The sequence below is a fragment of the Halichoeres trimaculatus genome, unplaced genomic scaffold (assembly GCF_033239565.1).
Source record: "Halichoeres trimaculatus isolate MK-OKI-2021-1 unplaced genomic scaffold, fHalTri1.1 fHalTri1_scaffold_23, whole genome shotgun sequence".
Lineage (NCBI taxonomy): Eukaryota > Metazoa > Chordata > Actinopteri > Labriformes > Labridae > Halichoeres > Halichoeres trimaculatus.
The window spans coordinates 3015940-3037868 of NW_027437201.1; the positions used below are offsets into that span (position 1 = coordinate 3015940).

General features: G+C 38.1%; 2 protein-coding genes across 6 annotated transcripts in view; one reads left to right on the plus strand and one right to left on the minus strand.

Moving 5' to 3' along the window:
- The window catches only part of vti1a (vesicle transport through interaction with t-SNAREs 1A), a 160230-nt gene extending 144233 nt beyond the window's left edge, over positions 1 to 15997 (minus strand). For 3 of the 4 annotated variants that reach the window (XM_074663007.1, XM_074663006.1, XM_074663005.1), the window contains exons 1-3: positions 15791 to 15996; positions 4620 to 4678; positions 3639 to 3749 (exon numbers count right to left, since the gene is read on the minus strand). In XM_074663007.1, coding sequence (XP_074519108.1) covers positions 3639 to 3749; positions 4620 to 4678; positions 15791 to 15884 — 264 coding nt within the window. In that variant the 5' untranslated portion in view covers positions 15885 to 15996. Of the gene's footprint in view, positions 1 to 3638; positions 3750 to 4619; positions 4679 to 15790 lie in introns of all 4 variants that reach the window. The other variant, XM_074663008.1, reaches the window with a different exon arrangement.
- Positions 15998 to 16056: 59 nt separating this feature from the next.
- Positions 16057 to 21269, plus strand: zdhhc6 (zDHHC palmitoyltransferase 6). 2 transcript variants are annotated; one of them, XM_074663004.1, is made up of 11 exons: positions 16057 to 16248; positions 17238 to 17779; positions 17892 to 17983; positions 18266 to 18425; positions 18532 to 18690; positions 19128 to 19181; positions 19642 to 19809; positions 19959 to 20000; positions 20239 to 20384; positions 20492 to 20538; positions 20629 to 21269. In XM_074663004.1, the coding sequence occupies exons 2-11, from the start codon at positions 17513 to 17515 to the stop codon at positions 20727 to 20729; spliced, it is 1236 nt and encodes a 411-aa protein (XP_074519105.1). In that variant the 5' UTR covers positions 16057 to 16248; positions 17238 to 17512; the 3' UTR covers positions 20730 to 21269. The 2 variants fall into 2 exon arrangements, with proteins under 2 accessions (XP_074519105.1, XP_074519104.1); XM_074663003.1 differs by having other exon boundaries at positions 16058 to 16248; positions 20236 to 20384.
- The last annotated feature ends 660 nt before the right edge of the window (positions 21270 to 21929 follow it).

Sequence of the window (21929 nt, forward strand, 5' to 3'; positions counted from 1 at the left end):
CTTTTTTAAAACTAAACAAGGATGAGTTTTCTGAATATTCCAGTGAGACAGGCGTAAAAATCCAAGCACTGAAAACTAGCACCAATATCAGCCACAGCAGGTGCTAACTGCTTGATGATTAGGCAAGCTAAGAGTGGGGAGAAGAAAAGTTAAAGATTAATCATCAGCCAATTAAAGGCCCACAGTGAGGAAAGTAAACTGTGTTGGCACAGAGATCTGCTCTGTGATCTCAGTCAGTTCATCTCTGTGGCGTGCTCACAGATCACTAAAACACCACATCCACATCCAGACGGGTTGGTCCTGCCTGCTTGTTTGTTGTTGTTTGCATTTACAACAACACATTAGAGGGAAAGGTTATATTCCAAAATATAATACAGAAAAGGTTTCAAAAAGGCTTTCATCACATTTTATCATCAATTAAAACACAATTTTTAGCTATAAATATAAGCATGTTGATCATTTTATTTCATGTAAAACTGACTCTTGCTCAGCTTCTGTGTTACTGAGCTATGCAAAAGATTGCAGGTTCAAGTTATTACAAGATGATTGTTTGAAAAACACTAAAAAAATTGTCTGAATCTATTCCTACAGACAAAAAACTTTTAAAAAACAGCTGCTTGCATTTTGACTTTCCAGTAGAAGTTTAGATTTTGATAATGATGATTCATTCATGTCAGTTTGATTTAATAAGAACTTTCAGCTGTCATCAGATCAATTGGTGTCAATCTAGTGGTAGAAAAATGCTTTTTGGTGGGATTTTTTTTAGAAAAAAATACTTTACTGTTGTGATACAGAGCATTATGATACAGTACAATCCTATGAGCTAACAGAGCAGGGAAAATGTGTTTTTTTCCCGATTTGACTTGTACAATTTTTTGGAGTGCCAACTCGATTTCAATTGCAATTCTTTGATATTTCAGATTTTTGCAATTTTCATTTCGCTTATTTAACAAAAGATCATTTGAAAAAGTTGAATGATAAAGATATCAAGAGACATTTTTTCCCCAAATAAAGCACATCACATTAGTCAGAGAAAAACATGTGGCTCTCTGCTGGAAGAAAAACAGTACGTTTTTTTCCAACCCAGCTTGAAAAATGTTTTTTTTTTTGTTTTGTTTTTTTCTTTACAAAAAATACTGATTTAAAAATCGCAAAACAAATAACCCTGATACTTATAAAAAAAATGTTTTCCTACTCCTCTAAGCTAACATAGCATAAAACAAAGATACTATACACCAGTGTCTCCCAACCCTGGTCCTGGGGACCCCTGCCCTGCATGTTTTTTATGTTCTTGACTCCAACACACCTGATTCAAATGATCAGCTCGTCATCAAGCTCTGCTGGAGCCTGATAACGAGCCATTCATTTGAATCAGGTGTGCTGGAGTGGGGTAACATCTAAAACATGCAGGGCAGGGGGGTCCACAGGACCAGGGTTGGGAGACACTGCTATACACCACTGTTATGACACATCTGACACCACACAACATTTATGATGCGTCCAGTCCAGACACAATATGTGTATGATATGATACAGATTGCCAAGACGTGAAGTGATGTGACACAATGGACAGTTGTAGGGTATGATGTTATGGCCATTCACATTATTGCCCCATTAAGTAAATGTTGTTGGACTCCAGAAAGGTAAGACTTTACTTCCATCCATTCTTTAATCATACTGGACAATGGACTCACGCAAAAACCCATCCACTGCCACATTCTGGGAAAATATGATCTACAGAGCTTTGAGAGCTTCATGCACCTCTATTTTCTCAAATTGTTTTTATATGTGTTAATAATCTGGCCCCTGAAGCTCTGTCCAAATTTGTTCAAAGGCAGAGCAGCAGCACCAGAACAACAAGAAGCACAGTGAGTGGAAACTGTAATGTATATTGTGATTTTTTGTTTCACAATATCAAAATGGTGATTCTTTGTCAAAAAATGTTTTTGGTTTTTTTTCAAATTCAAATTCTTCTCTTTTTTATAATCTGGATTGGAAAAGAGTTTCCATTTTTCTGCAGCCGTGGGTGAAATGTTTCTCTCTGACTTAAGTGATGTGCATTTTTATGGGAAAATATGGCTCCTGACATAATCTGTAGACATTATCATCATCATCTCATCATCTAAATTTTTCACATGGTCTGGTGTTTAACAAAAAAAAACCTAAAAATTGCAAAAATCGTAAATATCGATGAATTGCAATTTGAATCCCGTTTGAATCAGCACCCCAAAGATTGTAATAGAATCGAATCGCGAGAATCTCTCGAATTATCCCAGCCATAATAAAAACACATGTCAACATTTGGACAGTCAGCCATCTCTGTTAACGGCGCTAAACTCTGGAACTCATCACCAACTGAAATCAAACTTAACACAGACTTAAAATCCTTCACTGCTAAGGTGAAGTGCTGGCTGCCATGTTTTTAACTTTGTGTTTGTACTAGTTTATAGAGTTGTTGTTTTTTAGGTTGATGTGTTTTTTATTGTACTGTTGTTCAGTGAACTCTTTTGCCACTTTAATGTCTAATTTAAATTAGCACTTGCTATAAACTCTGTGCAGCACATCAGATTCATACTTTGTTATGAACCGTTACACTGCATCTTCCCGATAAACTAAACTCAAATTCAAACACGTGTTTGATTCTTTTCATATTCATAAGGTGCACTTGTAATCACAGTTTATTCCTGACTTTATTTTCCTAAAACACAAGCAACGCAACATTAAAGAGAAGAAAAGTTGGAAGAGAAAAGTAAAACTTTTGATTGATTTTAAAGCATTTCAGATGAGTCTGCTTGTCATTTTGCTCCAATTCCAAAAAGTTTCCAAACTTTGTTTGAACGACTTAATGACAAGGTCAGTTTATTTGTGGATCAATTTTAAAGTTCTTAAATGTATGATTCAGTATTTATTTTCCAGCTCCTCTTTGGTGTTTGGGGGTTTATTTCACTGCACATTTGATTTCTGCAAGGACTCCTCTGCTCTCCAACTCAAGGCCAGCAGGTTATTTACACCACGGGTTTATTATTGTGTTGTGGGCGCCGATGAAAAACAAAACAATGAGCCAACACGTGCGAAGGATAGTTAGTGGTGCAGATTTTACAAGGTAAAAACCTGGATGCAAACGAAAAAACAAAGAGATTTGAGGTCAGAGGTTTAAGTAGGAAAGCAAGGACATAAACATGCTCCTGTTTGTGGTGTCATTAAGTAAAATATCTTCAGCTTTCTGTAGCTAACAATGTAGACTACAAAAAAAAGAGACCCATAAGACCAACCGGCTCATTAAGCTTTGATAGACGCTCTTGTTAAAGTCAAGATGTACAGTGATTTATGAATTACTAAACAAGGCCAGGTTCTGCAGCAACAACACAAACACACACACACACACACACACACACACACACACAACCTGTTCTCAACAGGCATCACTTGAGTTCAAATCCAAAGTCTGAATTAACCCCGATGGGCACACCACTGTGCTTCAGTGTGGTGCTGATAGTGTGTGTGAGGGAGGGAGCTTTACAATGGATGTGCGTCTGAGCCACAGAGGATTTGAAGGGATGATATTTGCAGCGTGTCAAATGCAGAAAGGAACATTTTGAAAAACACTTTTATGAAACAAAAGGTTTTAATGTACTCACAAAGTCTTTCTCCAGCTTCTCCACTTCTTGCTTGTAGCTCTTCAGCCTGCTGTTGTACATGGCCCGGCTCTGGATGGGGATCTCACGCACCTCCAGGTCCATCTGCTCCAGCTGAGACACACAGGAGTTACAACTCTTTACATCATGCTGTTAAAGTTTACTTTCTAGTCTAGTCTAGAAAATGCTGCTTTTTGAGCTCCCCATTTCTTCAAGTGTAGTTATTCTTTGAAAGACATTTAACAGGAGTGTGTACAAGAGAAAATATGATCATATTGTCTCATCATTTACACACTCCTGTTAAATGTCTGTCAAAAAAGTTATTACTTTCTAGTCTCGAAAAGCTAAAGATAGAAATTGTGACATCTCTTTAAATCTAAAAAGTTTCAGAAAGGAGTAACTTTAGCAGAATTAACTTTAATGCGATAGTGAAATGAAAACTCCTCCTGCTCACGTCACTCATCTTGGATGAAAGCTGCGACACAGAAAGCCTGTTCTGTAAATAAATACACAATCAAATACGAGGGCCCCTTCATTGCGCTGACATGCAGAGGCCCAACAACACCGCTGTGAATGAAGTAAACGTACAATTGATGTATGGCGAGACAGGTCTCTGTGTGGCGGATTTGGAGGAAACTAATCACTGTGACATAACAAGACAACTGCGACAACAATTTGTCTCTGTCAGGTGACTTTGCTCATTTTTAAACAGCAACATGAAGACTCCCACCTCCAGATAATGGCTTGAAATGTGTCATAGGGGTGTCACTTTAAAGCAGATTACTGGAAAGTAATCATGCGAGGAGGAAGCCTCGTTTGCGCTCCGTGAAGTGTGTGTTGTGTGTGAGCGTCTGCATGTCATGTCACCACCAGGATAATACAGGTGCCGTTGTCTGGTGCCAGTGAAAATTGTCTCCTCCCTCTTTCCACAAATTCATTATTTAGGAAATGGGAAGAGGAGAAAATTACTGATCAAAGACGTACCAACTCTCTGACTTCTTCAAGCTGTTTGTCGACATTTAGAACCAGCTGTGTCTTCTCCTCTGAAAGGGAAAAAAAACAGCAACATATTGATCAGCCGACAGAGGAACAGCGCTTCATGACAACAACCTAACTCCCCCGCAACGGGGGAAGAGAGGGGAGAGGGAAAGAAAGAGACTGGGAGAAAACAACACACGAGGACACATTTGAAGATATATTTACACATTCTCTCTACACGACGAGCCAACATTTGATGTCTCGTAGTTATTGGCGTCTACGAGGCCTTTGTTGGTTTCTGTTGAGGAGCGGTGAGACACCTCGTGCCAACTCAAAGGGAAGGGAGGTGTCAGCTTTGCTCACCTGCCAGAAGTATGAGTCCCGCTCAGAATGAGTAACGCAGCGTTCTGCACCTCACCCCATGGCTGCTCTAACACATTACCCACAGAAACTCATTACAACCTGCTTCACTTCTACACAGGCGTGCAAACTACAGTTTGTCCTGTTGTATTTACAGCAGCAGCACTACAGCTTTATCTCTCATTGTGTAAGAAACCCTCCTTCTAGAATTTAGGAAAATTATTTTTCTGGAAAAAAAGAGGTTTAGTCCAGGAGTTAACAGATACAAATGTTTTAGAAATCTTTGAATATCAGAGATGTGTCAGAATGCAGATACGAGGGATGTCCTGATTTCTTCATGATATGTTTTGTCAATACTGATCCAATCCCTTTTCTCTGATAAATCCCGTACTCCGTTGGGTGGGTCTGTTGTAAATGACGACTCATATTTGTTGTATCAAAGTGAGCCCTGTTGGTACCTCTTTAAGAAACACTCACTTTACAAATGTTGGAAGACGCTGTTTTACTATCGTTGCTTTCCAAAGTGAAGTAGTCCCACACAGCGGACATGTTTGCAACGTGGTTTGATTTACAGCAGCCGTAAGGCGTGATGACGCTGAAAACATGTGAAAACTAGATCAGTCCTGATCATGTAACAAAATCTGATTCTATCCGATCCTCCAAAAAACAACCATATCCGGCGCCGATACCAATCAGATCAGGACATCCCTAACTAGCCATGTTTACATGGAGCCAAATATTCCGAACAGAATCGGGTTAGAAACCCAAACGGAATGAAAATGCTCCATATAAACACCTCATTCGGATTAAACAGGCCGAATCCGAATGGAATTTCATTCCGATGCACAGGGGTAGAATTTTCCTTATCCCATTCCAATTAAAAGCAAAATCCTGTCATGTAAACCGTGAATCGGAAAGTTGTCAGGCTGGGTTCTGTTTGCGTATGCTCTGTCCTGACGTAAACAAGCAGTGACGTATGAAGTTTACTCACATGGAAACATGGCGGCCTCCAAACAGAGCACACAGCACTGGCCTGCGTTGGAAAGTTTGTTCTTAATACAAACTCTCAAAGAACTAGACATTGTTGCACGCTTAGACGGTAGGAAAACAAGAAATACTGAAGTATTTTAAAAAAAGTCCACAAAAAATATGGCGTATGTAAACACCAGATCGGAATAGATCACTTAACATGTTAACAGTTCGCCTGAGAGCTTCAATCAGAATGGTTATAATCCGAATGAGAAAAAAGTCTGCATGTAAACGTGGCTACAGATAAAGTTACGATTATTTTGATTCCTCCACCTTATAATTATCTCACTACTAATACACAATCCCTTTCAAATACAACACTGGTTGTGTCGTTACATGACAGCAGCCAGGTGTCGCTAAGCATGAAGGCTGTCAGAAAACCAGCAGAAGAAAGTTATGAACATTAACACCACAGTATCAAAGTTATTGTGTTGCAAGAAGTACAAGGTTTTTAATTTCTCCTTTTTTAGGAAAATTCAATTTTTCTTGTCCCAAAATCATTTTCATTCTAGCTGATGTGTTTTTTTCAATGAACAAAGCAATATTCTTCATCTGTGCATGTTCATTTCAATAAATACAGAATAAATTGACCTGAGAGTGGGATAATCGTGTACTATCCAAAATCAAGGTAGAAGATTCAGTGAGTCATGATTTTGATTTTTGCTATAATTGCTCAGCACTAGTTTCAACTTTTAATTTAAACACTAGCTGTGTCTCAATTCAGGGGCTGTAGGCTGTATCCTTCGGAAGACCTGGCCTTCGTAGGCTGTGTAGACCGCAAAGGCCGAACTGCATTGAGACAGTCTGGTCTACAAAGCATTTCCTGTTTGTCACCCTCGACGTCACACAGTGCCACCCTCACCTGTCAGGCTTACATTACTTTTAAACACACGTAAACCAAAACCTCACATTTAAAACAGGATGATTTTTACTTTCTTTTTATTACTTTGCCTTATAATAATAATAAGAATAATAATAATAATAATTATTATTATTATTTTTATTATTATTATTATTATTATTATTATTTCCTTTATTAATAGAGTATAGAACCACCATTTACATGAGAGTAAGGTAACAACGTACATTTTCAACATTTAATCAAGTGCTGGGGTGATGATAAATAAAAAAGTTTAAAATACAAGCTGCAAGTAAGTTTTTTTAACCAAGAGAATTTACATTTATGAACATTTTTTATATAATAATGAGAACATTGATTAAGAACTGCTTTTCCTCAGGATAATACTTAAAAAGAGCCCAAACAACTCATTTTCACACAGAAAAAAACATATTCTTTGATGTTTTAGAAACACAATTGCATAGTTGCCAGATATCCTTCACAACTGGATAAAACAGGACTCCTTTTGGAGATCGGTCGTGTTTATCATCTTCGGCGTTCATGCGCAATGAATCTTGAGATATATGAGGCTATGAAGGATTCACCAAGCCCGTCCTTCGCGGCCCCTGAAACAGAGGACAGATTCGTCGGCCGCATTTGGAGGAGCCTCTGTATTGGGACAGCCTCCGACGCACCGCTGTGACGTAATCGGTCTACAAATCCAGCCCCCGTAGGCTGCAGCCCCTGAATTGGGACACAGCTACTGTCATATGTTTATTTATAGCCTACATTTCAAAAACTGAAAGCTAAGCAAGTGTTTAAGTCTTATTTTTAGTGAAGGGAAATGGGGGTGTTTTTAGATGTAACATGAGCCACATTCTACAAGTCCAGAAAAACGTTGTATTTCAAAATATTGAAGAGAAGAACTACACCTGTATTGCTTATGGATTTTTTTGTTTTAAAATACAAAAATGAGTTGACTCATCAGATGGATAATTGCAACAGTGTTGATTATTAACTCTGCATAGGCTGAGGCCTTTAGTCCCAGAAGGGGGCAGCCAAGGTTTGGTTCCCTTGCATACTTTTTTCTCTTATCATTTCCCACTTTCTTTCCACTTTCTTTTTCCCAGTTTCCTATTCTATCCTGCCTCTCAATAATGACATGAGGGTCCAAGGAGTAGAGAGAAAATTGTTTATAATAGTAATACTTCATGTTTAAAGAGTAAAACCACTAATATTCTTTGGTACTAAGAAAAATCTGACATAATTTGCTGCCTTCCCTCTGCAAGAAATGTACAGGTGTTACCATCTCAGCTCTAAACTAATGTACCGGTGAGTCATGTTTGCTCCATGTTTGTGTCTCATAATGAGTCCATACAGTACATGCATCAGCCTAATCGGCTTAGTGAGTTAATTAAGTAGTAAGTGAAGAGAAACAAACAAAAAGAACATGAACTATCTTATCCTAACTGGGAATGATTCAGTATGAGTCAGAAGAGATGTCAATCAAACTGAAACTTTAGGATGTCACTGTTAATTAACCCTCACAAAGACAAGCAGAGAGTGTCCCTGAAAGCTTTCCACTTCTACCAGCTCCAAACAGCTCCGCCATTTCTTCTGTCCACACACACACAAGAACACACACAGAAACATACACAAAAAACAGAACTGTAACGAAAAAGCTCAAAAAAGCAAACTTTCTTTCATCACATTCTTCTTTGATAATTAGAAAATAAAAGTTGAAAAATAGTTGTAAAAATATTTATCAGAAATAAATACATAGTGAACATATAAATACATTTTATGAATAAGTCTTTTTTTAAGTTCTGTTTTTACAAGGGGTCTGGAAGCTGCCAGACCTTAACAGAAAAAATTTCGACCAAACCTCGGATCAGACTTTTAAATCTCAGGACGTGACTGTCTGCCAAAACAAAGACATCCCATCTGATTCAGATACTGATAAGCTGCCAAAAAGAAGACCAGAAAAGCTCTGAAAATCCTCAAAAAGGTACATTTTGGGGGATCAGTTTGTGAACCTTTTCTAAAGGTTGAGCATACTATTATTTCCGTGATTCACTTTGTTGACAGTAGTGGCCCTGGCCTGAAATAAAGTCTGTGGAATAACTCTCTATCAGAACGAAGTCCATCGTGAAAATGTTTGTTATTTTAAGTGAGTGAGTATTTGATAAATATGTAAACTTTAAGAAGGTGCTGATCTCTTTTTACAGCCAGACTGAGTACCTGCCCACAGCGCCAAAACTACCACTGATGAAAACCAACCAACCTTATCACAGACAATCTGCATAATCAACATGCACAAATATAAATATTAGTTGGAATTCCTGTTTTTAAAATCTTGTTTCAATCGGCCTGGGGAAACATTACAATTGCGTGAGATACAGGTAAATGATTTTCATGACTCTAAGGGGAACTGAAACTGAAATATTTTATTTTCTGTTTCACAATTATAAGACTCCATCAAGCCATGAAATCATCTGGGCAACAAAAAAGGGAATTTAACTTTCCAACAAATGACTTTTATAAATTTCTTCAATTGAAAAGCTATCTTCAGAAGCATAAGGAATGGGATGATATTTTCAAAATACCATCTAAACTAGAGCTCCTGTCATTAGGAAAAAAAAAGAGTCTTTTCAGTACTTAATAAAGCTCTGCAATATGAATCTGAAAACAACAAATTACAGGTACAAGACAAGTGGGAACTGGAAGCAAGCATCACAGTAAATTTACTCTAAACTCTTGGCTCCTTATACTAATATCAATAATGGGAAATGAATTTTCTTACTGAGGACTTGGCTTTTAATAGCTAAAAAAGACAATAACTGCTTCCTGGTTGAGACCACTTGCCCCCAGCATTTTTGGGGGTTGGTTGGTTGGTCAGTCGGTTTGTTGGTTGCATTTCATTTTTTTACAAGTCATGCATAAAAAGAGCCCAACCCTCATGGGTTTGTACGATACCAAAGCTACAGTTGCAGTGTTTACAAAATAGAAATTCATAACAGTTACAGAGCTGCCAAATCTTTTCCCTGCTCAGTATTAAATAATACACTCTTCCTTTTCTTCCAGGCATTGCAGATGAAATCTGCTATAACAGAAATTCGTTTTTTAAAACAAAACTCTTTTTTTTCTAAAGTCGTCAAACCAAAATAGTCAGCACCAATAAAATAAAATAAAATAAAAAGTTTTTTAAAAGAAACTTCATAGCATTTATCATTTCGAATTCCGCTAAGATTTTTTTCCCACGGTGTTCTGAAAAAAAAATAAAAACAATAAAATAAAATAAAATAAAAAGAATTAAAAAACACTTCAAAGCATTTATTATTTTGAATTCCACTAAGATTTTTTTCCCACAATTTTCTAAAAAAATATATTAAAAAAATAAAATAAAATAAAAAGTGTTTTAAAAAAAAACTTCATAGCATTTATCATTTTGAATTCCACTAAGGTTTTTTTTTCCCACAATGTTCTGGAAAAAAAAGAAACAAATTAAGAAAAAACTAAGCTGAGATCTTTGTTTCCCAGGCTCTGTGGGCTAGCATTACCTTTTGCCAGTTCACAAATACATTTTTAAAACCTGTGTCCAGCTCCAACCTACACAGTAAACAGCCAGAGGCCGCTCACTGAGAGGTGCCACTTGTGCTTCCCTGCTCAAACTCAGGTTGGAGCTAGGGGCTGTGAAATATATGTATGGATATTTACCAAGACAACATCTGGCTCAGAGACACAACAGTGAGTCAAATGAAAAGGAAGAAGCTTGGCAAATACTTGTTTTACTTTAAAAAGTTCCAGGTTTGAGTTGCAATGATTGAGAGGCATTCTTTTTCCATAGCAAGTCAACAGTGGAGGAAAAAGCAACATTCATGTTTCATGGAGAAAAAACCTAACATGTCATTGTACTCCTGTTCAAATGTTCCCTCAACCTCCCAGTTTTGGGGAATGGGAACAAATGAAAACACACGTTCATTTGATTGTTACATGAATAACAACAGTCAAGGACATTTCTTCCACATGCTCCAGCCATTATCAGCAATTGTGCACATGTAAAATAGAGAGATACAACAACAGCCCTGACAAAAGCCCTTTGTCTGGAGTTATATTAATGTGTTAAATAGAGGGCAGAATCCAGCCACTTCAGGAAGAAGAGCCAGAAGGACTTAAGAAAAAAAAACCTTAATGAGAAGGAAGGGAATTGAAATTCAACTGTAAACTCTTCTGCTGGTGGCAGATGACAATGAACAGCTACTTATGGTTGTAATGTGTTTCCTGGCTTTGTACATATTCATATGGGCTTACTGTGACACAGTCAACAGATGGCGAGAGGCACCAATGTGGAATTACGCTGTGGAATGGGCTGCCATGAAGCTTCAAAGACGCCAATTCCAAACCAGAAATATTCAGTCAGGCGAGGTTTAGTGCCCTTTGAAAAACCAATGAGCGAGGCTGAGTCCAGAAGAAGAGATAAATGGCCCAAGCACAGGTTGGAAGCAGTTTTCAGCAGAGAAAACCAACGCAGAATAGCTAGTAGTGACTAGTTTTGAACAATATGATTTACCCTGTGCTGAAGTAAAAACAGTTGGATTTATCTACAAAGTTTTAGGTGAAAAATTAACTATGAAATTTGTTTGGCATGACTGTAAAAGATCATTTAAATGCCATATATTTTCTAACTTTAATAAGAATAAATTTAGAGAAATCTGAGGCTTTACTTCCTGGGTTTGCTGGCCATTTTTAAATAATAAGCCCTTCTTTTCTGGACCATGTCAGTTTTCTGAACAAATCCACTGAAGTCTTGATCTCTATACAGATCAAAAATCTACCACAGGAGCAGATTTAGGTATCAGAAGTGTTTTTTTTTTAGAAGTTGATTGGCTGAGTCTGTTCTGTGGGCATTTTTGGTGGTTTTTGCAGCATGGCAGTATTTACAAAATTGCCACAGTGAATGGGGCAGACCGAGCGAGTTTGCTGTTTGCCAAAACTTCACCGTAAGGCATTGATAGCACTAATAAAATGGCAGAGTGTAGGATACGTTCTTTTGTATTGGACCCTGAGTCAGACCCGGACGGTTCTGCAGCTCAGGAGGAAGAAAATCCACCTGGACACAGATCATCTCAGGACGCTTCAGTGTGGCGAGTCAAACCAGTACTGTAACATGTATAGTTTATACGTGGAAATATAGGCAGACTTCACCAATAAACTATTTCTATAACAGGGCTCCATCCTGCTCCTTCACTTTTCTCTGTCTGTTTTATCCATCATACTGAAAGTGTAGTCTAAAGATCGCCTCTACCGTCAGTTCCTCACTATGTTATTACCACAGCATTATAGTGGTCCAGGTTCACAGTGCATGTCAGAACAAGCATGCAAATATCACAGTCTCACAATATTACGACGTCTGCTAAAACTACAGTGTTCTAACTGCTAATTCACCATGTAAAGCCGAGCTGCTCAGCGGAGCAGAGTCCCTGCATCCAGCACTCAGTAAAGTCAGCCAGAGCTGGTAGGGAGCTTTATTTATACTCGGCTCTTGGTGGGTGTATCCCTCAGTGGCAGTTGTGTGACTAACTGACATCACAGAGGAGGAGCTGCTTTATCAGATTACTCCAATAAAAAGAGAGGATCCTCGTGTTGTCACAAAGGTCGAAATCTCGCAGACAAATGTCAATGACCTATTTTCAGAGGCATCAAATCTCGTTCTAGGATATCAGACAAAATACAATATCTCATTTTTTGAAAATTCAGGGGGTGAAAGGTCTTGTTTTCAACTTTATTATATTATATGTAAGTATTAAATCAGGGATCAGCATATGTCCCTGATTACAACACTGATGCCCAGAATCGTGTGTTTTTCCATCTTTTGTGTTTTTCTGTGGGAATAAATATGAGTAATGCAATGATAAAATTTAAAAGTTTTTCACACAAATTTATCTCTCAGAAATAATCCTCTTTTGCAACACTGTGTTCATGTCCAGTATGGAAAATCTCCTACTCTTCTGCTCCCTCACAGTCACAAGGGTGCATTTAGGTACCAAAACATGGTACCCTTTGATTTTAGGTTAATCGGTACCTGGTACTACGGACAGACTTTGGTTGGTCCCTATAAAAGTACCTGATTTGGTACCCTTTACCATACCCTTTTACATCCCTTGTCCCAGAAGCTGTCATTGGTCATTAATGTCAAGAGTTTAAGTTGAGTTCTTTGAGCAAATGTCTGCAAAACAGTTAAGTTAGTTAAGTCATCTTACAACAAATCTCTTTGACAACACCAAATGCCTTCCAACTATTTTCTAACACAACTGTCAAAAAATGTAACAAAGAAAGAAGGTTTTGGACTTAAGACCTTTGCCACTAACCCCTGAAGGACCTAAAAAGCAGTCTGTTGCTCCCAGAGGTGGTTACTTAAACAAATAAAAACACAGTTTTAAAAGGTAAGAAATTGATGCTGTAAAGAACATCCCTTTAAAAGGTTTGTTTTTATTATTAGATTCCTGAAAGGTTGTTGTATCTTCTCTTCCAGAGCTGTCTACATATGCACCAACACAGACTCACCCTCTCTTATAAATTGTTGTACGATTGTGGCAAAAGCCAGTGTTTGACTTGTGTAAATATGGGCAGGTGTTCACAGTCATAGGAACAGGCCTGGCTCTCTGAGTTAGCCCGAGCTTCCCTAATCCAGGGTAGTGCCTCTGAACACAGCACCCAATTCCCCCTTTACCATACATGGTGATATGGTGATTCATGAAGGAATCATTATTCTATCAAAGCACAGATTAAATTAAAGCCTGAGGGACGGAACTTTTATAGCTTCTTTTTCTTTCAGATATTCATTCATTCACATCTAAAGACAAGTGCACCTGACAAGTGATGGAATATTGGTGAAAAACATGAGTTTTTGGACGATTAATGCAGTTTTTATATATATATATATATATATATATATATATATATATATATATATATATATATATATATATATATATATATATATTATCGATTAATGCAGTTTTGGCAGCGGCGCTGTCTATGCCCCGATGGATCCCATTATACGGACGTCCGCTGCACGATTTTGGATCTAAATATCTCCCGAAGCACTGCTTGGATCAGGAAAGCCTTCTGGGTGAGTATTTTGTTCTACTTCATTCTATAAACAATGTAAAGGCTGTATAAACCGAACTTATCCTTTAAGGGCATTTAACTTGAATTAATTCACACATTTGACTATGTCTTGAAATAAGCCGAATATACTTAGCACTTTAAAGTATTGCAATCAAACTTAAATCATTTCTGTATATTTTAATTAAATCTTTTGAATAGATGCAAAGTCTGAGTTTACAATGTAGGTTGTACATATATTTATGAACCAGCAGTTCTTTTTTTTTTTTTTTGCTGCATGAAAGACAAAAGCTAAAGCATTATAATGGGATTCTTCAGAATCAGTTTCCTTTTAGTATCAATAATGTACAAAATTTACCAAAACAATTACTTGTTAGTACTGTTTGACATAGTGTTACTTTACAACACAATTTTGATACACATATTACAGAAACTGGTAGAACTCCTAGAGACTTTCCTTAAATAACTCATATCAAGGCACAAAGTAGTTTGTCTGTATATGTATCTGTGTGTCAGAGCTGTGTTATTCCATCATGGCGCTGACGTGACACATTCCAAATTGTATCTTATTTGGGAAATATATCAATACATCTCTGTTTGCTTCCATTCAAAATGCAATAAAAGGTCAAATTAATTCACAATGATAAAGCACCTTGTCATAAATAAGCAGGGAGTCACTGATAGCTCATATATCTGTTAAATTTCTGTACAACTCAAGCAAACCTGTGGCTAGCAAAAGTTTTCCCCAGTTAACAGAGATGACACCCACATACCTGTCTTTGGACTACAGAGAGTGTCATCCCTTAACTTAACTTTTTATCTTTTAAAAGACAGTATAAGAGGCTTCCAAAGGCCTGTTCATGCTTGTATTCCAAGCAAATTAGATTCCTTCTGAGATAATTTCACAGGATGATAAAAACAAGCTGTTTGACAATTTTATCATCTTCCCAGTGCAGCTGCAAGAGCCCCGTTAAAGCCAACAACTATGCGTGTATTACCCCATTTATCAGCCTTACAATGGCTACCTGTTGCTTAAGAAATTTACAGATTTCTCTGCTTATGTATCAGTCTCTCTATAGCTTAGCACCCCACCTGTCACACCCCCAAAAGGTCTGTAAGTTGGATGCCTTTTGACATCCCAAAGTGTTCGAAGAAAACATTGTGGAAAAAAGCAATTGTGGTTGATTTCACTGAAGTATCTTTAATAACTCAACCCTGCTCTTTAACTAATGTAAATCTGTATCTTTTTGTGTCATACTGTTTTGTGAAGAGCTTTGAATTGCCTCAGAGTATTCACTATGTTTTACAGATAACGTTGCCTATCCGTATTCAGCACTAAATACTACAACAACATTCAATTTGCCAATTATTTTTTTTCCATTTAAGGCAATTAGTGCATTATAAGACTGTGATAAGAGTAACCAAACGTTTATAATTGTCGTAAAACACTACTGCTAAGGCAAATACTCCTATAAAGGAACACGGATCATTTTATCAAATTGAAAAAACGATGTTATATCTGATTCAGTGTTCAGTGTTACACATTTTGACAACAGATAAATGTAATGAAGCCCATCCAAGCAATGACACAAACCACGTAATATCCTTTTACATAAGAGCCAAGACCGAACTAAGCAGCGTGTAACATTTTGGTCTTGTGATTTAACACGGAAATTAAAGCAAATTGATGGGATAACATAAGAAGAACTGTAAACAACAAATATCTAGCTCATTAACTCTTAATGCCATGTATGATTAACGCCAGCTAACTGATAGCAAGCTACAGCTAAGCGAGTCCAGCTAATACATTTTCCTCTCTTACCTCCACTGAGTTTGGGAATTCTTCCAATTTTGTTCGTTACTTCTGCTGTAAGTGTTCCAAAGTCCTGCTCGTAGGCTTCAAAGTCTGACGACATTTTGATTTTTTTAGTTTATAAACAGGTGGCTCTCAGGTTGACAGTTAGCTGAGGATAATAACAACAAGGCTCCAATGAAGTCTCTTCCTTGTGTCGCAGTGAAACGTGTTCGGCAAGGAACTGGACAAATAATTTTGTTGGCATAGAAAATGATTAAGCTTGTAGATAGGAAATATCAGTCGTGCCAATTTGTGTTTAAGATAATAAATGAATACTAAGTGAAGTACTGTGATGATAAAGCGATAAATTGCTCATTATAGAATGTTTCATGAAGGGGTTGAGGGTAATTGTTTCTGAGACACCATGAGGAAGGTTCCTCCCTGTGCACAGAAGAAATTCAAGAAAAAATCAAGGAAGTGGCCAGGTTTGTTATTTAAAGTGACAGTTTTGTTCTTCATTCATAAATTCGATGCTTATTCGCGTGTCGCACATTAATTGTCTTGTCTCTGAGATGCTGTATTATCCTTATTAATCTTCCTAGCAGTTATGTTAATCCTGCACGAGACGTTAGTCTTGTCAAGTCAGCTAACAAGCTAGCTAACTAGCTAGCCCCTGTAACTCAACGTTAGCCCTTGTGCTAACCAAAGAAAAAAAGAATAAAATCCAATGTGATATTATTCTAATGTTTAGTTCACTGGTGTTTGACAATTTTTGTAGGTGCGCCGAATGTTTCTTTGCAGCGTTTCCAAGTCGTTTACCCAAATAAGCTGGTTCGAGCTAATTAGTTTAGTCGCTAGTTGAATGGAGGCTATTGGTTTACATTTAGTGAAGTCCTCGCCCTCAAACGCAGCACTGTCTGTTCTTTGGCAATGACGAGTTGTACGATGTTGTACGTATTTGGTATTCTACTTGAAAGACATTTTTCCTGAGCTACTTGTTGAAGTTTCTGGAAGTTCTCGATTGACAACATGCAACATGGCAGAAAATATCGAGAAATGATTCACAGAATTAAAAGAGGGGGGGTAGGAGAAAATTCAGATATTCCGATGCCGTTCTTATTAGTAATTGAAAAGTTTATGCCACGTTAAAAAATATGTCCTCTTAATGTTACAGCAGGATAAACTGTTTCGCGGTTTACTTTTATTTATACTTACTACCTATTTTTTATGATGGTAATAAGTGTATACATTTCTGGGAATACATCTTTGTATGATTTGATTTTAAGGCAAGAACTTAAGAAAACTACTAGAAGTAACTTATCACAAGAAAAAAAGAGTACATAATATAAGGGATAATGGTTTGACTGCAGGTCGTCCAATGACTGACAGCCCGTTTAGCACTTTACAAGAAGTACAATTGAATGTAGCAATATTCACATGCTTTAAAAAGTCATCTTTCTCTTCTTGTTCTCAGATGGGGAATTTGAGTCTGTTACACGGATAGTGTGCTCTGACTGCCAGGAGACGATGCAGCTCTGTGTCAGAGCAAAAAACAATGGGACACAGAGAGCCCCGGTGACCAAGGACCAAGCCAGTTGCTGGGTTCTCAGAAGAAGAGGAAAAATATGTGCATTGCCTTTGCCGCTGAGTTCGCCAGATAGCAGAGGCCGAAAGTAACATATTGCAGTTTGTCATTACATTTCAGGAACTCAAAAGCCAAATTACTACTTCTAAACTTGCTGCAAGAAAATGAACTTTCTATCACCCATTGTGACATTTGAGAACCTCCATGAGGTTCGGAGATTGTGCCACTGGGGACCAATTATTGCGCTGTCTGTCATTGCTATATGCTCCACTATGGCAGTTCTGGACTCCATTATCTGGTACTGGCCACTAGACACAACAGGTGGTAGCATTAACTTTATCATGCTCCTGAACTGGACTGTTCTCATCCTCTACAACTACTTCAATGCTATGTTTGTTGGACCTGGGTACATTCCTCTTGGCTGGAAACCAGTAAGGACTCATAAAGAATGTAGACTGTGTAAAGAAAAGGTTGAAAAATTCATCATTTTCATTAATTTTAGCAGGCTACATTACTGATTTTGTCTTATTTTTCCTGAAACAGGAGAATGAAGTGGATGCCCAATACCTACAATACTGCAGAGTGTGCCAAGGATACAAAGCCCCCAGATCCCACCATTGCCGCAAGTGTAACAGGTAACTAAAATTAAAAAGTGATTCAGCTTTGACCTAAAGTGCAGCTCTACTGAGGCTTGAAGATCTAATCTTTTTCGAAGACACCATCTTGAAATGGCCCAGTTGCATCACATTACCTAATGTTAAGCTGTTGAACAGACAAACATCATATCTCTGTGATGTTGTTTGAGAGAAAGACCCAGTGTGACTTCCTCATGAACATGTCACTCTACTGTATTTCCTCCCTAACAACCAGTGAGTTTCCCCAGCACTCCTCTCCTCCTCTGCCTCCCCTCCCAACAGGTGTGTGATGAAAATGGACCACCACTGCCCTTGGATAAACAACTGCTGCGGCCACTTGAACCACGCCTACTTCACCAGTTTCTTGCTGCTGGCTCCACTGGGCTGCTCACATGCTGCCATCATTTTTATAATGACCATGTACACACAGCTGTATGAGCGGGTCAGTCAAGGATTCATTACATTAAGTCTGTTATCCCCAGAGCTTTATCCCACTTTGATACAAGTGGTACCACACTCTTATTCCCTGTCTCTTCCTCTCATTGCAGATATCATTTGGCTGGAGCACGGTTAAGATTGACATGAGTGCTGTGCGTCAGTTCCAGCCCCTCATGCCCTTCAGTGTGCCTGCCTTTGCTGCCACACTCTTTGCCTTAGGCCTGGCACTGGGCACAACTATTGCTGTTGGCATGCTTTTCGTCATACAGGTATGTTCGTTTTAGGTTTTCACCGGGGTGTTACATTTACACAAGGTGATTTCAAGGAAATGTGATATTTGGCACTGACTTGGCAAATTCAGTCCTGAGAGCCATGAAGAAAATGTTTTGTATTTTTTTTAAATTCCCTCTTGTCAAAATGGGAAAGCTCTTTACCCAAACAGCATGTTTGGTTTCTGTACAACAAATAGTTTTACAGAGTAAAGGCTTTTCCTTCTTCACACAGACATCCTGAATCTGTAATTGAGAAATCCAAGAATATGAATATTCAAAGTTAAATGAATGAAAGTGACGGAAAACAACAAAAAAGGAAGCATAAATGTATGCATGTAAGAATTGTGTAGACTGTTGAATGTTGAACGACTGTTGAATCCCCCCTTGAAAGAAGATATAAGTTGGTGCAAATGTAAATTTATTCTGTCTTCCAGTTGAAAGTCATCCTTCGAAATAAAACCTCGATTGAGTCCTGGATCGAGGAAAAGGTTTGGACGTTTTTTGGATTTCTTGAATGAAATTTTGTAACTTTTTGTGTTTTTTAAATTTGATTTTAAGTGTTGAATTTGACTATCAAATTCATATTTTTTCACAGTATTAAGGATTCATTATAGCAGCATATTTGCCTTTATTTACTTTTTGTACAGAAGCACCCACAACCTTGATTTCAGAGCTCTTCTTAGATGCATTTACTGTAATAATGAAAGTTGTCCTTATCAATAGCAACAGCTCGGACCTAGAAATTGCACATGCACTCAGACAAGCACACCCGGGTGCAGAAATATCCCACCTTCAACTGGCAGTATGAAAAGCACTGTTAAGGGGCACAGGCGCTTACAGCAGACAACTTCTAAGCTCGTCTGTATGAACAACAGAGATGAAACTTGGCCCGGTCCCACCTTGCCGGTCCCACTGACACACTGATCTTTCCCATGTTTTCCCCTCTAGGCCAAAGACAGAATACAGCACTACCAAACAGGGGAGGAGTTCATTTTTCCATACGACCTCAGCAGTCGCTGGATGAACTTCAAGCAAGTTTTTACGTGGTCAGGGACGCCCAGGGGTGATGGCATCATGTGGCCGGTCCATCCCAAGTGTCACCAGCACACCTTAACTGTAGGTCTAGTTAGCTTAAACCCTTAATTTTTTGTGTGTGTGTGTTAAATGATGACTCCTGTCATATTTTTAGAGTTTGAAGAAGAAGATCTTTGGTTTTTAATAATTAAGGTGTCCAAATGAATTGATATGCTTCTTCCTTCAAACAGATAGAACAACTGAAGCAGAAAGCTGATAAAAGAGTAAGAAGTGTAAGTACCAAATCCATATTGTGACATCCGTGTGTAGTTAATTCATAACTCAGCACAAATAATCCACTGTGCCAATATCTGGATGAGCAGTCTACGTTTACAGCATCACATAAGAGACGCTGTCAAAATGACTGTCAGAAACTTCAGTTAATTGGTCAGATTAAGGCTAGAATGTTACATTTGTGTTAATTTATCATCTGATCAGGAGAATAATCAGGTTTTATTTTGATGCCAGCAGGTCTTATATCGTGCAGTGGAGGACTATAATGGAGCGTGCTGCCCTCTGAGCAAAGGTCTCCAAACCTTTTTCAGAACTCCATGCACAGAGGAACCCAGAATCCCCCTGAAAAAGGGAGACACCATCTTAGCCACACGCGGAACAAAGTGAGTTAACTCAGGCTGAATGGAAAACCCGATGGTCGGCATGGTTTTGATTCCATGTGTGATGAGCCAACTCTTCTTTTTTTCTGCATACTTTTTTCCCTCTCTAGATGGTGGATGTATGGAGACAAAGCTTTGAGCGAGGATCAGATGAAAGGTTTGATTAGCTGCACAAAGTTTTCTGTAATTCTCCATTTATAATAAAAACACGTTTCAAAGCATCTCTTCTTTCTGTTTGGGCTTTCAGCGGGGGAGCGTGTAAGAGGATGGTTCCCGAGGAGATGTGTGGAGAAGTGCCATTACGACACAGCTGCCAGTGAAAGCACCAGCGATAAGAAAGTGAATTAATATATTTGTGTTATGCATAGCAGGGGAGTTAAACTGAACAAAAGGTGTGTGTATCTGTCTGTATTCCTCAACATTCATCCACTGAAGATGTCATGCCTGATGCTGCAGGCTCCCTCTCCAGAGAACCAGACTCTGACTTAAATTCCTCAAACATTTCAGCCTCATCATCTACATCAGGATTGTTTTAAAAGTCTTACTGAGCATCTTGCTGTCAATTATTGTGTTGAAGAGGATTTAGATTCAGTTTGACTCCACTGACCAAAAGTAGAATTTCAAGTCTTTCTTTCCAAGAATTGCCACCAGGCTTTAACGTGACTTTGTTGTGATTACATGACTTTTTACTTGAAACTGTTGTTTTTACTTGTGTTGATGTCCTTTTTTTGCTAATTATGCAATGCCTCTGCCCAGCTAACCCCAGGGCCCTGTCATGCAACTCTTTCTACAGTACTGAAACAACACTTAATTCCTTTTTTTTATTATTTTTGTAAAAACAAATTGTTGGCCTCAAAGTCTAAGTTGAAATTAAAACTGTTCTGCTACAGGGGATTTGGTCTGGCTTGATACTTTTTCTTTTTCATACATAATACGTAATTCATAACTTAATGTTAAAATCAGGGGGTAATTTGTAATTACATGTTGCACACATAATTCAAAAGGTTGAATTGTATCCTAAATGAAGTTTGATTTAACATGTCCAAGTTTGTAGATTGGCGGAGCAGTGGTGGAGGCAGGTCTTCCTCTGTCTTGAGGAGCTAGAAGTGAACGATGAGTGAACTTGTGTGCAGTTTGAGAGAGCTGCTGTGTTGTTGAATGCGCTCATTTCTGACTGAAAGATAACATCTTTGGACTCTGTATCCTTTGATGTGTGTTTTAAGACAATAACAGGAGCAAAAATTGAAATATTTAAGAATAATATACTTGAAAATACTGAAAATTGCTGAATCAGCCAAATATGACATGGCCCCCCTGCAGTTCCTCCACCAAGCTACAGAACCCCGGTTTAAGACCTCTGAATTAGCAGTAGACACACAAGGGGCTAAAAGAGAGCCTCTGTTATATAATAATAATAAATTCTGTGCAACATAGTATACGAGTTACAACCACTTACTACAAAACCAAGCTGAAATTTCCATTCTGCATGTTGTATAGTTTGTTAGCATTAATTTTAATAGTTCTCTTTAACAGTTCTTGTTGCACAAA